Genomic DNA, 16,346 nt, shown 5'->3' with positions numbered 1-16,346 from the left:
ATTAAGAAAATTTCGATTTTTAGTCTTCGATCAATAGATAGTTTTTAGGTCCAAATCAATATGATCGAAGGTGGCTTCGATCCTATTGATGGGCATCGATGGCACTCGATATGATCGAAGCTCCCATTGACCGACTTGCACAATTTTGTGGAATTGCGCATTTTGTTTCTTATTTCAATTTTTAACATATTAAATAGTTTCTAATTGATGATTAGAGTAAGAAAAATGTGTCTAAGGCATTTGGGAAGCAAAGGGAGTTCAAAGCTAGGGTTTTTGTGATATTTGGATTGTATTCTCGATCAATAAACTCTTATAGCTCTTGTAGACATTGATTTCATAATAGATTTGTTATCGCTTTGTGCCGTGGTTTTTTCCCATGAAGATTTTTCCACATAAAATCTCGTGTTCTGCTTGTGCTTGATTTGATTAATCTCTTGTTGTTTAATTATAACTCGGGGTTGTTTCTGTGTGTCCTTCCCAACACCCCCAAAACACACACATGCTATTGTTTAGACGCTTTGGATAACCCCATTGGCATGATTTTAGTATCATAGCTTCCTCCTGGTGACATGAATGAATGAATGGCTCGTATAGACTAAACTTCCCTACATGGAAGTGTTAGTAAATCTCTCTCTCTCTCTCTCTCTCTCTCTCTCTCTCTCTCTCTCTCTCTCTCTCTCTCTCTCTCTATATATATATATATATATATATATATATATATATGAAAAGGTACTTTGAGGTTGACCTCATGGGAAGCTTCCCATGAGGTTGAGCTCTATAGGCTCGGCCATGATGTGTGGTGGACATCCATCCATTAAAGGGACTCACCCTTTCAGGATGAGCCATAGGCCCAAAAATCCGGCCAATTCATAACTTAGGGTCTATTTGTTAACGCTGAATTTTTGCACTTAACACAGAATTGAGAAAATGTTATATGTTTAGTGGTGTTTATTAATGCGTCGTTAATGTAGAAGAAGGAAAGCGCTAAGTGATTTTTCACTGAATTCTTTTCATGAATAGAGTCTAGCTTGACTGTGTATGACGCTTGAGTGGAGTCTACTGAATGGATATTGAATGGTAACCGTTGAAACCATCTAGTGGGACACAAAGCTATGGGCGCAGGATGATATTTTTTTTTTTCCATTGATTCAGGTGCTATTAACCTTATGAACGGATTGGATGGAATATAACCATCACGGTGGGCCTCGGAAAGTTTTAAGCAATGGGCGTTTTCATTTCCACTATTTCTTCTTGCCCACTTGAGTCATGGATCTCCATCTTTTTATGCCCATTTCCTGAAATGAGAGGGTGAAACGAATGGACGGAGTGGATGTAACACAAATATCACGGTGGGCGCCACAATGCTCGGGTTTGGAGGAATCCCCTGCAAACCTGCGGTTGCAGGCAATCCGCGTCGAACTAAAAAAGAGATAACTTGTCTCACCCGTCTCACTCTGCGTTTCCTTGACGCTGCGTTTCCTTGACGCGGATCGGGCACTACGGGAGCAGATTAGCTGTTACCCGACTAACAGCTTCGTGGGTGTTACCCTAACCATGTGGGGCCCACATTGATATTTTTTTGTATATCCACACCGTCCATCTATTTTTTTCGTCTCATTTTAGGACACTATCTCAAACCTTGAGAACATACAAATCTCAGTTGGACCACACTACTAGAAATAATAATGAATGACCATTAAAAACTTTTTATAGGCCACAAAAGTTTTGGATCAAGCTGATATTTGTATTTTCCCTTCATCCGAATCTTACTGACATTATCAACGGGTTGGATGGAAAATGAACTTCACAAAAACCTTACTACGGCCCTTTGGTATTTGTAATGGTGAGGCGCTCAATTACCACTCTTTCCTGTGGTGTGATACACCTTATATTTTCATCTGCTTAATTTTTGGTATCCCATACTAAAATGATCTGTAGAAACGGATGGACGGCGTGGATATATAATGTATCATCAAGGTGGGTCCCATGGTAGGGGTAACACCCACTAAGGTGTTACTCTCCCAAGTACTACCCCACCAGGTAACAACTTGGTGGGTGGACTCTTGCCGTAGGACCCACCTCGATCGAAGAAAGTAGAGGCACACGCATAAAGAGGGAGGGAAGATGCGTGTCGATCGAGAGAGAATGAGAGGGAGAATGGTGAGGTTGAGAGAGATGAGCTGGGAAGAATCAAAGAGGATTTGGGAGATAGCAGGTCCTGCCATTCTGACATCTGTACTGCAATTCTCAATTGGGTTTGTGACAGTAGCCTTTGTGGGCCACTTGGGTTATGTAGAGCTTGCTGCTGTTGCCGTTGTTCAGAATATCGTTGAAGGCTTTGCTAATGGCCTTCTGGTAATGTCTTTCTCTCTCTATATCTCTCTTCTTCATTACCATACATTTTTCTTAATACAAGCGACTCGAATTGCCTAATGTATAACAGTACCAACGTGTGCATTCTGTATACATAGAGAAGCTCTTTGAGCCCCACCATGATTTATCAGTTTTATCTAAGCCGTCCATTCATTTTACCCAAACATATTAGTACATGAGCCCAAAATTGAATCGTATCCAAAGCTCAAGGGGACCACACTACATGAAATAGGTGGGGATAATGATGTCTCGTTGAAACCGTCCTACGTCCTATGCGGTTGTGTATTTTCCATCTAACCTATTGATAAGGTCACACAAACCTGGATGAAGGGAAAACACAAATATCAGTTTGTTCCAGAACTTCTGTAGCTCTTAATAAGTTTTCGACGGTGTACGTTTAATTCCCACTGTTTCATATGGTATGGTCCACTTGAGCATTGGATCTGCATCAACTTATGGCCTAAAATAATCCAAGAAAATGGATGGACAGCGTGAATCAAACAGATAATATCAAGGGGGGCCCATAGAAATTTTCTATGCATAAAAGGTACAAACATCCATATGCTGTGTTCTACTCCACCCAATCCGATTCCTTCTTTAGCGTACAAGGTAACCCATTTACGCTGGATCTAAGCTGTCCGTTAGGTGGATCCTATCATGTAGAGATGCCCTCAGCCGGGCTACCCTACCTAGGCTTAATTGCACGTTTGAGGGCCTTAGATTTGTAGTCCTTGATTTGAAATTCTGGATGTATCGTAGCATGGGTTTTTGATTTCTTGAATTTGAGAAACTATGCTTGCGGGCTTGAATTTTAGCTTTTGAATTCTTGAAATTATTTTATAATATATTCTTGAGATAGTGAGTATGATGAATTAAATGATCTCAGATATTCTAAACCTGACATGTGTGCGATGAAGATAGATCTTTGTCTCAGATAACTTGGCTTAAATATAAAACAATTATAAACTTTTAGTAGTTTAAAAAAGTAGGTTCATTAATTTTGTATATTAAATATATATATATATATATATATATATATATATATATATATATATATATATATATATATATATTTCTTTTCCAGTGATTGTTAACAGATATTATAGCCTACATCATAATTTTATGGCCTTAAAATTTTAGTACTGTGAATGCCCTCCCGACATGTGCGCATTAGGATGAGACAACGGTAATGCTTTCACTCCGTTTGTGCATTCCTATATCGGGGTGATGGCGACAAGGTGTATCCCATTTGTTTAAATCACTTTGGTTTCCTTGGTTATGTAATATTTTTCCCAAGGTGGCCTAGAATGGTATTTTCGAAGGTTTGAAGTTGCCACTAGCTAATTTGGTGGGGTGATGGTCGACCGCAGAGCCATAAATTTGCCTAGTAGGGTGAAAAAGCCGTGAAACTCCAGGACGTGAAGGATTGTTGTGGTTAGCCTGTGACCCTAGAAATATGGATAAGGGTCTTGGTTACGAGGGAGGAAGGGGTTATGCACACTCTCGATCGCATTACGTGCGGTCTTTTCTTTAAGGGGTATGCAATTTTGAGGGAGACTCTTATATTTGTAGAAAGTGTTAGTCATATAGCCATGCTTCGCATAGCCTTATTAGAGGGTCGAGTAGCCAAAATCCTTTGTAAAGTAAAAAAACATTGGGTATAAGGAAAACGACATAAGATAAAAACAATGAAAGTAAATGCAGTAAAAGACGAAGAAAACAAGCAGTAGGGTTAGCTATAAATGGAGTGTGTGAAATGAACCATGTGTTTTAGCTTGACTAAGATGTGAGAAAGTGAAAAGGGAAGTCAACACCCTTTTTTGGTCCAAAGGAATAATCAGGTGTCCCTAATCCTAACTCCACATTTGAATTGGCTGGCTTGTTTTGGCTTGTTTTGATGTTGGCCTGGATGTGTCAGAACCTAGGCAAGGGTACAATTGCTTCGAGATGTCCTAAGTGGCAGAGTTTCCTCGTTTGGGGGACAAGGCGCTTGCTAGAGTTTTGGGATTTCTCTCTTTCAGAAAGATCCTTTAGCCCGAATGCTTTTGTTTGGTGGACCTTCAAAGGTTCATCTGACAGGTGACCACAATTTTATCAGGATAAGGGCAGAAGGGTGAGCCCTGGGGTCGTTTACCTAAATGTCCACGTTGAGGAGCTGGGAGTTGGTGATATCAGGATTGGTTTTGGTAGCCTAATGGGGTACAAGCTGGGGGTTTTGTATTTAAACTTGCTCGGAATTCCAACATTGGTCAAGGAAATTAGGTGTGGGTTTATCAAGATATCGTCAATTGGTCCAAAAGTAGTGTCTTTATGATTTAGGTGTCATGCTTATAAGTATCTATCATCATAGTATGAATGCAAGTAAAAACAAATAGTAATATAAATAAATGTCAATACATAAGGAGACGATTGTTTTGATGGTTGGAGATGAAAGTCCTAATTTTTCAACACCTCAGAACTGAATGTTAGAATTTTTCAGGTGCCAAATAATACTATTTTTACAAATCTTAAATTTTAATTCCTAACTATCCAAAATCTAGGATTTTGAGTGGGTGCAAAACTACCCTAAACTTTGAGCCCGTTTATTTATAGGCTTGGGCTTGGGCCATGTCTAATAGGCCCCTAGCCTAGTCCGGCCTGATCTGACCTTTTTGTTGGTTTCAAGGCATTTTTGTCATATATTATTCATGGTAGGGGCACTCTTCCTGAACAGCTCAGATCTTGCGCAGGAGTGAGTGGCCAAGCTTGCTTGTGGGCTGGACTGGGCCTCTGGATGTGTATAATTGTTTTAATACAGGCCTGGGCCAGTTTCTTTTGCTCATCATGATCCTGGTCTAGGCCGAGCCTTAGGTTTTACTCGGCAGACTAGGCGTTGATACACCTCCGCCTAGCATGTGGACGTTCCGACTTGCGTCAGAAATTAGGGCGTCAATGGGCTTGGCTTGGGCCAGGCTGGAGTTACCCATTCCCAGGCCACCTAACTCCATGGCGGCCCAACATGGCCCGACACGATGTTGGGCATTAATTTCCAACCTGAAGCCCCTGGATTGTCCTGTAAAGCCTAAGCCCACATTTACTGGGCCTTACGAAGCCCATGAGCTACCCAGCCCATTGACAGTCCTGCCCAAAAATCAGGCTGGTCTGCTGGTCGGCCGAGTCGTTCCAAGCCATCCGTTGGTTTCCAATATTACAGCCCACGTGGCACGTGTTTGGTGGACGGGGATTGCGTCCTACCCTGCCAGTCCTTAACCATGAATAGGCAGTTGTGTGGGCGGGCCCACCGTGATGTATCTGTTTATCCACACCACCCATCCCTTATCTCGTATCATTTTAAGGTATGTGCACAAAAATGAGATAGATCCAACGCCCAGGTGGACCACACCAAAGATCCAAAGATGACTCTTGCATTTAATGCAACTTGGTGGCGGGCCTTGTACATTTAATGTATCAGGTGTGGTTCACTTAAGCGTTGGATCTGCCTCATTCTTGTGCACAACCTTAAAATGATATGTGAGAGAAGGGATGGACGGCAGATACATCATGGCGGGCCTGCCACAGAATTGCCCGTTCGTGGCTAGAGACGGGCAGGGGTAGGATGCAATCTGCGTTCGTGTTTGGGAATGGCTTTCATCACAAGTTGTGCAAGTTGGACTATTGATAATGAAATTCAACACGTCTAAAAGGTTGGTCCCACCAAGAATATCACCTACTGTGAAATTCAAGCTGATCCATTCAAATTACGTGCCACATGTTAGGGATTTGTGCTGCGAAATCACACAGATCTAAATCTAGGATAGTAATCCAATAACATTAAGCAATTACAAGAGAACACAAAGATTTAACGTGGAAAACCCTTGTGGGAAAAAACCACGGCACAAAGCGACAGAAATCCACTATGAAAAGAAATTACAAGAGAGAGGACTTACCCGATTCGAACAATCTCAAATCTCACCCTTGCTACACCCTTTAATAACCCTAGATCCCTTTAGGAACCCTTGGAAAACTTTTAGAAAGCTTTAGAATACATTAAAATAGCCCTAGGGACCCCTTATTTATAGTCTAGGAAACTCCACTTACGCACATAATCCGGAAAAGTCCAGAAACCGCCTCAAATTTAGGCAGTCCGCGCAGGATCTGCGTAACCTCGACTGGTCGAGCTGAGGCCTCGACTAGTCGAGGGACCCCCTCAACCGGTCAAGCCATCCCCTCGACTGGTCGAGCGGCCCGGACACCAAAAACATGTGCTTGCTAGACTTTGAATTGAGCAGTGCTCGACTAGTCGAGCAGCTCCCTCGACCGGTCGAGCCTGACCCTCGACCGGTCGAGCAACCCCAAAAAATCATATTAAAGGCTTCTGACAATAATCTCCACCAAGTCTTCAATCTTCAACCGTATAGCTCCTTAACCTCTTCTCTTATCTCTTCATCGCATCATAACTTCAATCAACACTTCTCGTGCATACTCCGTCCTTCTTTTACGTCATTGCCAAGCCCGAAAAAGTTGGACAGAACTTGAACTTTTCTGTAGAAACGACCTTAGTGAGCATATCTGCTGGATTTACGTTGTGTGAATCTTTTCTAGTGTGACAACTCCTTCCTCAAGCACTTGTCAGATAAAGTGGTGACGAACATCAATGTGTTTAGTACGTGAGTGATAAACAGAATTTTTAGCCAAATTGATAGTGCTCTCTCTATCACAGTTAATCGGCATGGCCTTCTTTAAACGCTTCCGTCACTGCCATATATTCTACTTCGGTTGTGGAAAGAGCCACCACGAACTGAAGCTTCAACATCCAACTGATTGCTCCACCCGATAGTACAAACAAGTACCTGAAGTAGACTTCCTAGAATCTATACTGCCTACGTAGTCAAAATCCACATATCCTACCAACTTTATCCCTGTCTTTTCAAAAGTTAAGACGTGGTCTTTCGTACCTCGAATGTATCGAAGTAGTCATTTCACTGCTTCCCAATATTGTTTACCGGGGTTTGACATGTATCTGCTTACAACATCGACAGCCTGTGAAATATCCGGTCTCGTACAGATCATGACATACATTAAATTGCCAACCACATTTGAATAGGGCACATGAGACATAACCTGCCTTTCCTCATTAGATTTAGGACATTGTTTTGAGGAAAGCTTAAAGTGAGTTACGTGGGGAACGCTCACCGGCTTTGCTTGATCCATCTCATACTTAATTAATACCTTTTCAAGGTATTTTGCCTGTGATAACCAAAGCCTACTCCTCTCCCTGTCTCTCTAAATATCTATGCCGAGAACCCTCTTTGCAGCCCCTGGATCTTTCATCTTGAATGTCCCTGATAACTGAATCTTCAGTATGTTGATTTCAGACATATCATGACAGGCAATTAACATATCATCAACATACAATGCTAGGATAATGAATTTTTCATCACTCAGTGTCTTGTAATGGACATAGTAATCGTATTCACTCCAAGTAAATTTCTGACTCACCATGAAAGAATCAAATTTTTTATACCACTGCCTGAGCGACTGTTTCAGGCCGTGCAACGACCTCATTAACCTGTAAACCTTTTTCTCTGTCTATTTAACTTTGTAGCCCTCTGGTTGCTCCATGTAGATCTGCTCTTCCAATTTTCCGTGTATGAATACAGTCTTCACATCCATCTGTTTCAGCTCAAGATCGTATTGGGCAACCGGTGCCAATACGAATCTGATAGATACCTGCTTAACCACCGGCGCAAATATCTCTGTGAAGTCGATTCCTTCTTTCTGAGCATAACCCTTCGCTACCAACCTTACTTTGTATCTATCATATTTCCTTTTGAAGAACCACTTGCATCTGATCGTTTTTCAGCCCACTGGAAGGTCCACCAGCTCCCATGTATGATTTTTGTGCAACGAGTCCATCTCATCGTCCATAGCTGTCTTTCACTTTTCTGCATCAGGCTCATCAAGAGCCACCTGAATAGTAAACGAGTCCCCCTCATCTGTAATGAGGGTATATGCAATATTAGAATCGTCCATGTATCTTGCCGGTAAACTGCGATTACGCGGTGGATTCCTACTCACAGGTGGCTGTTGCACCTAATCTTGTACCTCTATCTTCGCATATGTCTCTGCCTTGAGTATTATCTATGTCAATTTGGACGTCTACGATCACCCTTTCTGGTTCCTCTTGCTCCTTTTGATCATTCTTGCAAAATAAGGAGCTTTCATCAAATCTGATGTCACGACTAATGATGACCTTGCGTGTGACCATGTCGAATAACCTATAACCTTTCACACCATTGTCATAGCCAACAAAGATATACTTTTTGGCCCTATGGTCTAACTTATCTCTCTCAACTAACAGTACATGGGAGTAAGCCTCACAACCAAATATGTAGATCTGAATAGTCGATTTTCTAACCACTTCATACTTCCTTTGGAATTTTACATTCAATTGTCGTTGAAGGAGACCGGTTCATCAAATAACAAGCCATGTTAACGGCTTCAGTCCATAGGTCTTTGTCCAACGCAGCATTACTTAACATGCATCTAACCCTCTCCAGGAGAGTCCAATTCATTCGCTCAGCCACACCGTTTTGCTCAGGCATGTGGCGCACTGTGTTGTGCCCGACGATCCCTTCATCCTTCCAATAATCATTAAATTCAGTGGAAGTAAATTCTCCACCATTGTCAGTCCTTAAAATCTTTATTTTTCGCTCTGACTGTTTTTCCACTATTATCTTCCATTGCTTGAATATGGTGAAAACTTCGGATTTACGTTTCATGAAGTAAACCCAAACTTTCTTAGAGTAGTCGTCAATGAATGAAACAAACCATGACGACCCCCCAATGGAAACTTCTAGCAATGGCCCTCATACGTCAGAGTGCACATAAGCAAGCACTCCCTTACAAACATATTTTCCAGATTTAAAAGACAGTTTAGATTGTTTACCATATATACAATAATCGTATATATTTAAATCTGAATTTTTAAAAGCTGAAATCAAACATCGATGAGAAAGTACCTTCATGCCTCGCTCGCTCATGTGGCTCAGACGAGCATGCCACATACATAGAGACGTGGAGTCTGCAATAACTGTTGCCGCTCCACCTACCGAAGTGCTCCCAATCAAACTGTAAAGGTTTTCATGCCTCTGCGCTCTCATAACCACGAGTGCCCCTTTTGAAACTTTAAGGACATCATCAATACCAATGAACTTGCACCCTATAGCCTCAAGTGCACCGAGAGAAATCAGACTTTTCTTCATATCAGGAATGTGCCTGACATCAGTCAAGGTACGCTCCATCTCATTAAACATCTTGATGCTCACCGTGCCAATAGCCATAACATTACAGGCATTGTCATTGCCCATAAAAACATGTCCGCCATCACATTCCTTGTAACTGGTAAACCAACTCCGACAAGGAGTCATGTGATAAGATGCTCTTGTGTCAAGTATCCACTCATTTTTATGATTGTTGTGTAAGTGACCAATCATGGAAACAGACAGAACATCACCACCACTTGATTCTTCATCAGATGTGACCACATTGGCCTCATTGGAAGAAGCCGCTGAATTTTCTTTTTTCGTTTTAGGATTTCTACAATCCTTCTTCATGTATCCAGACAACCCACAATTCCAACACTTTAATTTTTCTTTGCCCTTGCTCTTGGATTTGGATATGAATCTAGGCCTTGAGGATCCTGTACCTCGCTCAGAATCTCTGCCCCTTGTAATCAATACATCAGAAGATGTTCCCATATCGTCGTTTAGCTTTCTCATAGCCTTCCCTTGAAGAGCTGAGATAACGGTGTCAACACTTAGGGTTTTATTTACGGTGCACATCGTGTCCCTGAAAGACTCATATGATGCAGGAAGAAAATTCAACAATATACATGCATGTCCCTCATCTTTGACCACTTCCTCCATATCCAGCAATTTGCACATCAATTTATTAAAGTTGCTGATATGGGCTTCTAGATCTCCATCCTCTGCCATCTTGAAGGTATAATACTGTAGCTTCAAGTGTAGGCGATTTTCAGAGGACTTCTTTACATAAATGTTCTCTAACTTCGCCCACGAACTAGCCGCAGTTTTCTCCCTCAAAACATTATAGAGAACCTCATCCGTGAGACATAAATGGATAGAGGCTAAAGCACTACTATCAAGGTTTTCCCATTCATCATCTTTCATGGTAGACTTCCGCTCCTCAAGAGCCTTAATCTCGCCTTACTTGGTTAACAAGCTAATCATTTTAACATTCCATAACTCAAAATTATTTTTGCCCGAGTACTTCTCAATATCAAACTTGCCGTTTCCCATTATTACTAATCCTGCAGATTCAGATCTGTGCCCCAAAGATTGCTTTGATACCACTTGTTGGGGATTTGTGCTGCGGAATCACACAGATCTAGATCTAGGATAGCAATCCAATAATGTCAAGCAATTACAAGAGCACACAAAGATTTAACGTGGAAAACCCTTGCGGGAAAAAACCACGACACATGCAAAGTGACAGAAATCCACTATGAAAAGAATTTACAAGAGAGAGGACTTACCCGATTCGAACAATCTCGAATCTCACCCTTGCTACACCCTTTGATAACCCTAGAACCCTTAAAAAACTTTTAGAAAGCTTTAGAATACATTAGAATAGCCCTAGGGACCTCTTATTTATAGTTTAGGAAACTCCACTTACGCACCTAGTCCGGAAACCGCCTCAAATTTACACAGTCCGCGCAGGATCTGCGTAACCTTGACTCGTCGAGCTGAGGCCTCGACTAGTCAAGGGACCACCTCGACAGGTCGAGCCATCCCCTCGACTGGTCAAGAGGCCCGGACACCAAAAACATGTACTTGTGGACTTTGAGTCAAGCAATACTCGATTAGTCGAGTAGCTCCCTCAACCGGTCGAGTAACCCCAAAAAATTAGATTGAAGGCTTCTGACAACACCACACGTATACTTTGGATGGCAACTGTCAAATGGGCCACATCCTAGAAAATAATCCACATCACCTTCTGGACAGACGGTCCAGATTTGGATTATAATGCAAACCTGTTCAGATTGGGCCGGGACCTTGAGGGTGGGTGCGTTTGGATGGATTACTTGGCTGCAGATTCAGTCCGTCGGGACCTGATCGACTTCGGTAAGGTCATGAGTGTGGGGCCCACCTTGATGTATGTGTTGTATATCCATGCCGTTCTTCCTTTTTTTCAGCTCATTTTAGGGCATGGGCGCAAAAACGAAGTAGATTCAAATCTCAGGTGGGGCCACGCCCCAGGAAAAAGTGGCGATTGAACGTCCACCATTACAAAATTTCTAGGGCCCACTGTAATGTTTATTTTCCACCAAACCTGTTGATATTCTAAGAGCTGGATGAAGGAAAAATACAAATATCAGCCTGATCCAAAGCTTTTGTGCCTACAAAATGTTTTTAATGGTCAATCACCACTGTTTCCTGTGGTGTGGTCCACCTGATATCTGGATCTGCTTCATTTTTGGGCCGGCATACTCAAATAAGCGATAAAAACCGATGGACAGCATGGATATACAACAAATACATCAAGGTGGGCCCCCAACCAAACTCGGTCAAGTCCCGACCTGACTGAATCCGCGCCGGACTACTCAACTGAATTGCAGCAGTAAATTACGGGAAATTATCACATCCGCACGTAAATATCTTATGTTCGAGCTATGAAGGGCCCACCCATGATGTGTACGTGGAATCCAAACCATGCATCTTGTGCAAATCCTCATGTGAACCGTACATCATCAGAAATTCAGAATTATTCCTGTCAAAAACTAAAGAGGGACACACCACAGGGAGAAATGCAGAGTCATGCCTACAGCCTATACATTCAATTGCTGTGGCCAACCTAAAATTTGGAATGGCTTCGATTATAGTGTATCCCTTAATCCCAGTGAGTCACACCGGATGACTGGATTTGATGACATATGCAGAACATGGTAGACCCCACATTCCACCTAGAAATCTCTATGGTGGACGTCCCCTACCTAATGTCCTCCATTCTTCCCTACGGTATGGCCCACCTGAGTTACGGATAAGGCTGGAATCTGTCATCTTGACCTAACATTGGTGGGACGGTTTTGATGGCATTCACACATCACAGTGGGCCCCACACAGGTTTAATGTCTGAACACTGATGATCAACTCCTATAAGAAAATAATTCATACTAACTAGTTAGAATTTAGAAAATAAGATTACCAGAGTTCTTATGTAATGTTGCTTCAACATGGGACTTCTCTACCAGTTTTCGTCAACCATCTTATCCAATCCATCGTAGAATTTGAATTTCATGGTTCTTGTGAATTCCAACTTTCATGTTTGATCTTTGTGCTTGAGTTTTATCTAACTCAAATATAAAACAGAATTCTTAATTAAGCTTAATAGGCCAACTAATCCTAAAAGCAGAACCAAATTCCATCATTTGATCAGAATTCGACTACAAAAACATAAAATGCTACAAGAAGCTGGTGCTATATTAGTGGTAATGATCAGATTACTTGCCATTCCTGTGTAGCTAGGGATGGGAAGTGCCCTGGAGACGCTATGCGGTCAAGCTGTTGGCGCTGGACAAATACACATGCTTGGTATTTATTTGCAAAGATCATGGATCATAACTGGATTCACAGCATTGGCTCTTACACCCATTTACGTATTCACGTCGCCTATCTTAAAGCTCCTCCGTCAGGCCGATGAGATATCAGAAGTTGCAGGCAGGTATTGCATATGGGTGATCCCGCAATTGTTCGCTTATGCAGTGAATTTCCCATTACAGAAGTTCTTTCAGTCTCAGACCAGAGTCTGGGTTATGGCTGGCATTGCGGCAGCTGCCTTGGCCTTACATGTTCTGTTGAATTGGGTTTTGGTGACCAAGCTTGGATATGGCTTGGGTGGAGCTGCTATAGCTGGGAACATTTCATGGTGGGTTGTCAATCTGGCTCAGCTGGTCTATCTGGTATCTGGGTATTTCCCCAATGCGTGGACCGGCTTTTCCATGTCTGCATTTCGATCATTGGCTGCCTTTGTTAATCTATCGCTAGCATCAGCGATAATGTTATGGTCAGTACTCATGTCCCAGTTCCACTAAAATCCATGTAAGAGTAGGGTTGTCAATGGGCTAGCCTGGATTTTGAACTGGCTCAGCAGGCCTCTTTCAAATTTTAATTTTGTTTGGTCTGGACCATAGTGACTCAACTTGAAAGTCAGCTGAGTCAACTTGACTCAGCTGGCTTTTGGACTGAGTTGTCCTGTATAATTGGAATGTACAAGATTTGGACATCGACTCAGTTGACTCGCCCTTGATTAATTGGATACAGATACTTTAATCATTTATTATTAATATGAGTATTATTAGTCTATCTATTAGATATCGAGATGAGTCAAGTAAAGACTCGTTGGAGTTTTCAAGTCGACTCACTCCGGCTGGACATCGAGTCGAGTCCAGACTTCGAGCTTTTGAACTATGGTCTGGATCCAACCCATTGGCAGACTTGTTTTACAGTATCTGTGTTAATATCGACATGGTCAGTTTGGTTACAGCTTGGACTTCTGGTACTATACTGCAGTGATCCTTTTAGTGGGTTCCTTGAAAACTAAACCAGAAATAGCTGTTGATGCTGTCTCTATCTGGTGAGCTACTCGTACATTTCCAACCTGTCGCATTCGCTGTGATTTTTTTTTTTTTTTTTGTGGTTCTTGAATTCTTCCAGACCCAAATTCACCTTTTTAATCCTTTTTTTCGGTAGTATGAACTTGGCGATGTGGACACTAATGGTTGCAATCGGTTTCCATGCGGCTGTCAGGTTGGTGATCTCTCTCTTTGATTGTGGTTTGGGTCAGTTGTAGTGATTAAGATATTGTTTGGATGCAACCTAAATCACAATTGGATTGGATATCCTTTGCAATTTTCAAATGAGCATTCAAAGGACTATCAGTTTGCCAATTTCTGGATTGACATTCAAAAGAGTTGCATTTCCACTGTCGAATGACACCCACACACTGTATTCTTATCTAATTTCAATTTCCTTGCAGTGTGCGTGTCTCGAATGAACTAGGGGCTGGCCATCCAACAGTGGCAGAGTTTTCAGTAGTAGTAGCTGTTTCTATGTCGGCATTGTTTGGAATTCTCTTCACAGCTGCAGTTCTCATTACCAGGAACCACTTCCCAAAGCTGTTCACTGATAAACCAGAGGTCATAAGAGAAACAATCAAGCTTGGGTATCTTCTGGCGGCCACGATTTTTCTCAACGGCATTCAACCTGTTCTACATGGTAACTTTTCCAGCATGGCTCTAGAACTCATATCAGAAACAGATCTCCAACAGATGGGATTAAGCATTTATGAAATGTATGATCTTCAGCCCATTGATATACTCAATAAACTCGATGTCTCACAGTTTTTTCAAGTTGGGGCGCATGGTTCACTGTTCCAGATCATTGGCCTAACCTGTCCCATCGTAGATTGAACATACCCCAAAAATCTCATTGATTGGAAAATCCGAGCCACACCAATCTTGGGCTTTTTTCTTTCTTCTGTTGCTAGTATGTGGACCGACATACAATGCAATTTGCCACTCCACATGAACAAACTGAAAATGGTTTCGAATCCAGAAGTCGAGGGTCCTATAATTCGTCACAAGCATTAGAACTTCCTTGCTGCCATCTGATGCAGTCCAATACTTCCATTTACAGAAATTAATCCTTGCTGCCATCTGATGCAGTCAAATACTTCCATTTGCAGGTGTAGCAATAGGTGCAGGTTGGCAATCCTTAGTTGCCTTTGCAAATGTAGGATGCTACTATCTCTTTGGATTGCCGATTGGTGCCTTACTTGGATACAAGTTCAAGCTTGGAGTTCAGGTAAGAATCGATACAGAGAAATTCACAGCTACAATCATGAAATCAATGGTAGCCATGACTTGTTCCTTGATAATCATGCAGGGCATTTGGTCCGGAATGCTAGCTGGGACCGTGTTGCAAACGATCATCTTGATGTCGATCACATACCGAACTAACTGGCAGAAGAAGGTATCGTAAAATTCACAGTAATTTATTTTCTTGTGATAAAATGCTATAAAGTACTAAGTAAAAATTGATGGAAGAATACCGGCCTAGAGGTTTTGTAGCCCAAGACGCATGTTGCGTGCAGACACCTGACCAGTGCACAAGGTGGGCTCCACCATGGAGCTGACCTGATACAAAAATCAGGTTAGTCCATTAATCAGAACCACAAATGTGATGATGAATGTGCCTATTTTTAGTTTAAAATGCCGGTCGCATTCAAATAAGGGGGAGCTGGTGATGATTGGACCAGCCTGATTTTTCTGTTAGGTCATTGTCATGGGGGGAGATCGCTGTATGGGCCGCTCATATGTCCGACACTCTTGCCAGTCATGTTCAGATATGCAATTTATCTGTTTCTCGTATCATATCTATTAGAACATATATGATTCAATGCAGGCTTTTCAAGCTAAGGAGCGTCTCCAAACATGGGGCGGGCAATCCGAGCCTGAACAATCTTGATGGCAACCACACAATGCGAATGGATTCATACAGAACTGAGAAGGAACGTACAAGGCAGATAACCTACAAGCAATGTAAAATAGAAGAATGATACATGAATTCTTACTCCTTAGGGAAGAAAATTTTAGAGCTCAAAATACACCTTTACATGCTGCACATGTTCCAACTTAATGAGTGTTTAGGGCGTTCAAACCACAGGTAAGGTGGGCCACACCACGCAGATATGCATGTGCAAAAAAGATCAGTCTGGTCCACTCATTAGGTGGGCCACTTGTGTTCTCTGGAGGTCTTTAAACTATAGTTTAAAAACTCGAAAACTCATTCATAGATTCCTACGAGTATTTATTTGACTCGACTCGAGATTAATTAGGAAATCAAGATTATTTATAAATATTTTAAATAATTATATATAGATAAAATTTAAAAATAAAATGAAAAGATGTGCAA

General features: G+C 41.8%; 1 protein-coding gene across 1 annotated transcript; it reads left to right on the top strand.

The window, feature by feature from the left end:
* Positions 1-2,159: 2,159 nt before the first annotated feature.
* Positions 2,160-16,055, top strand: LOC131229150 (protein DETOXIFICATION 33-like). Its single transcript, XM_058225033.1, has 8 exons — positions 2,160-2,355; positions 12,896-13,437; positions 13,918-14,007; positions 14,124-14,180; positions 14,410-14,648; positions 15,118-15,236; positions 15,318-15,404; positions 15,837-16,055. Exons 1-8 carry the CDS (start codon positions 2,176-2,178, stop codon positions 15,897-15,899), a joined length of 1,377 nt encoding a protein of 458 aa, XP_058081016.1. The 5' UTR covers positions 2,160-2,175; the 3' UTR covers positions 15,900-16,055.
* The last annotated feature ends 291 nt before the right edge of the window (positions 16,056-16,346 follow it).

This window comes from Magnolia sinica, chromosome 16, assembly GCF_029962835.1.
Source record: "Magnolia sinica isolate HGM2019 chromosome 16, MsV1, whole genome shotgun sequence".
Classification (NCBI taxonomy): Eukaryota; Viridiplantae; Streptophyta; class Magnoliopsida; order Magnoliales; family Magnoliaceae; genus Magnolia; species Magnolia sinica.
This window is presented reverse-complemented; position numbering and strand designations above follow the sequence as displayed.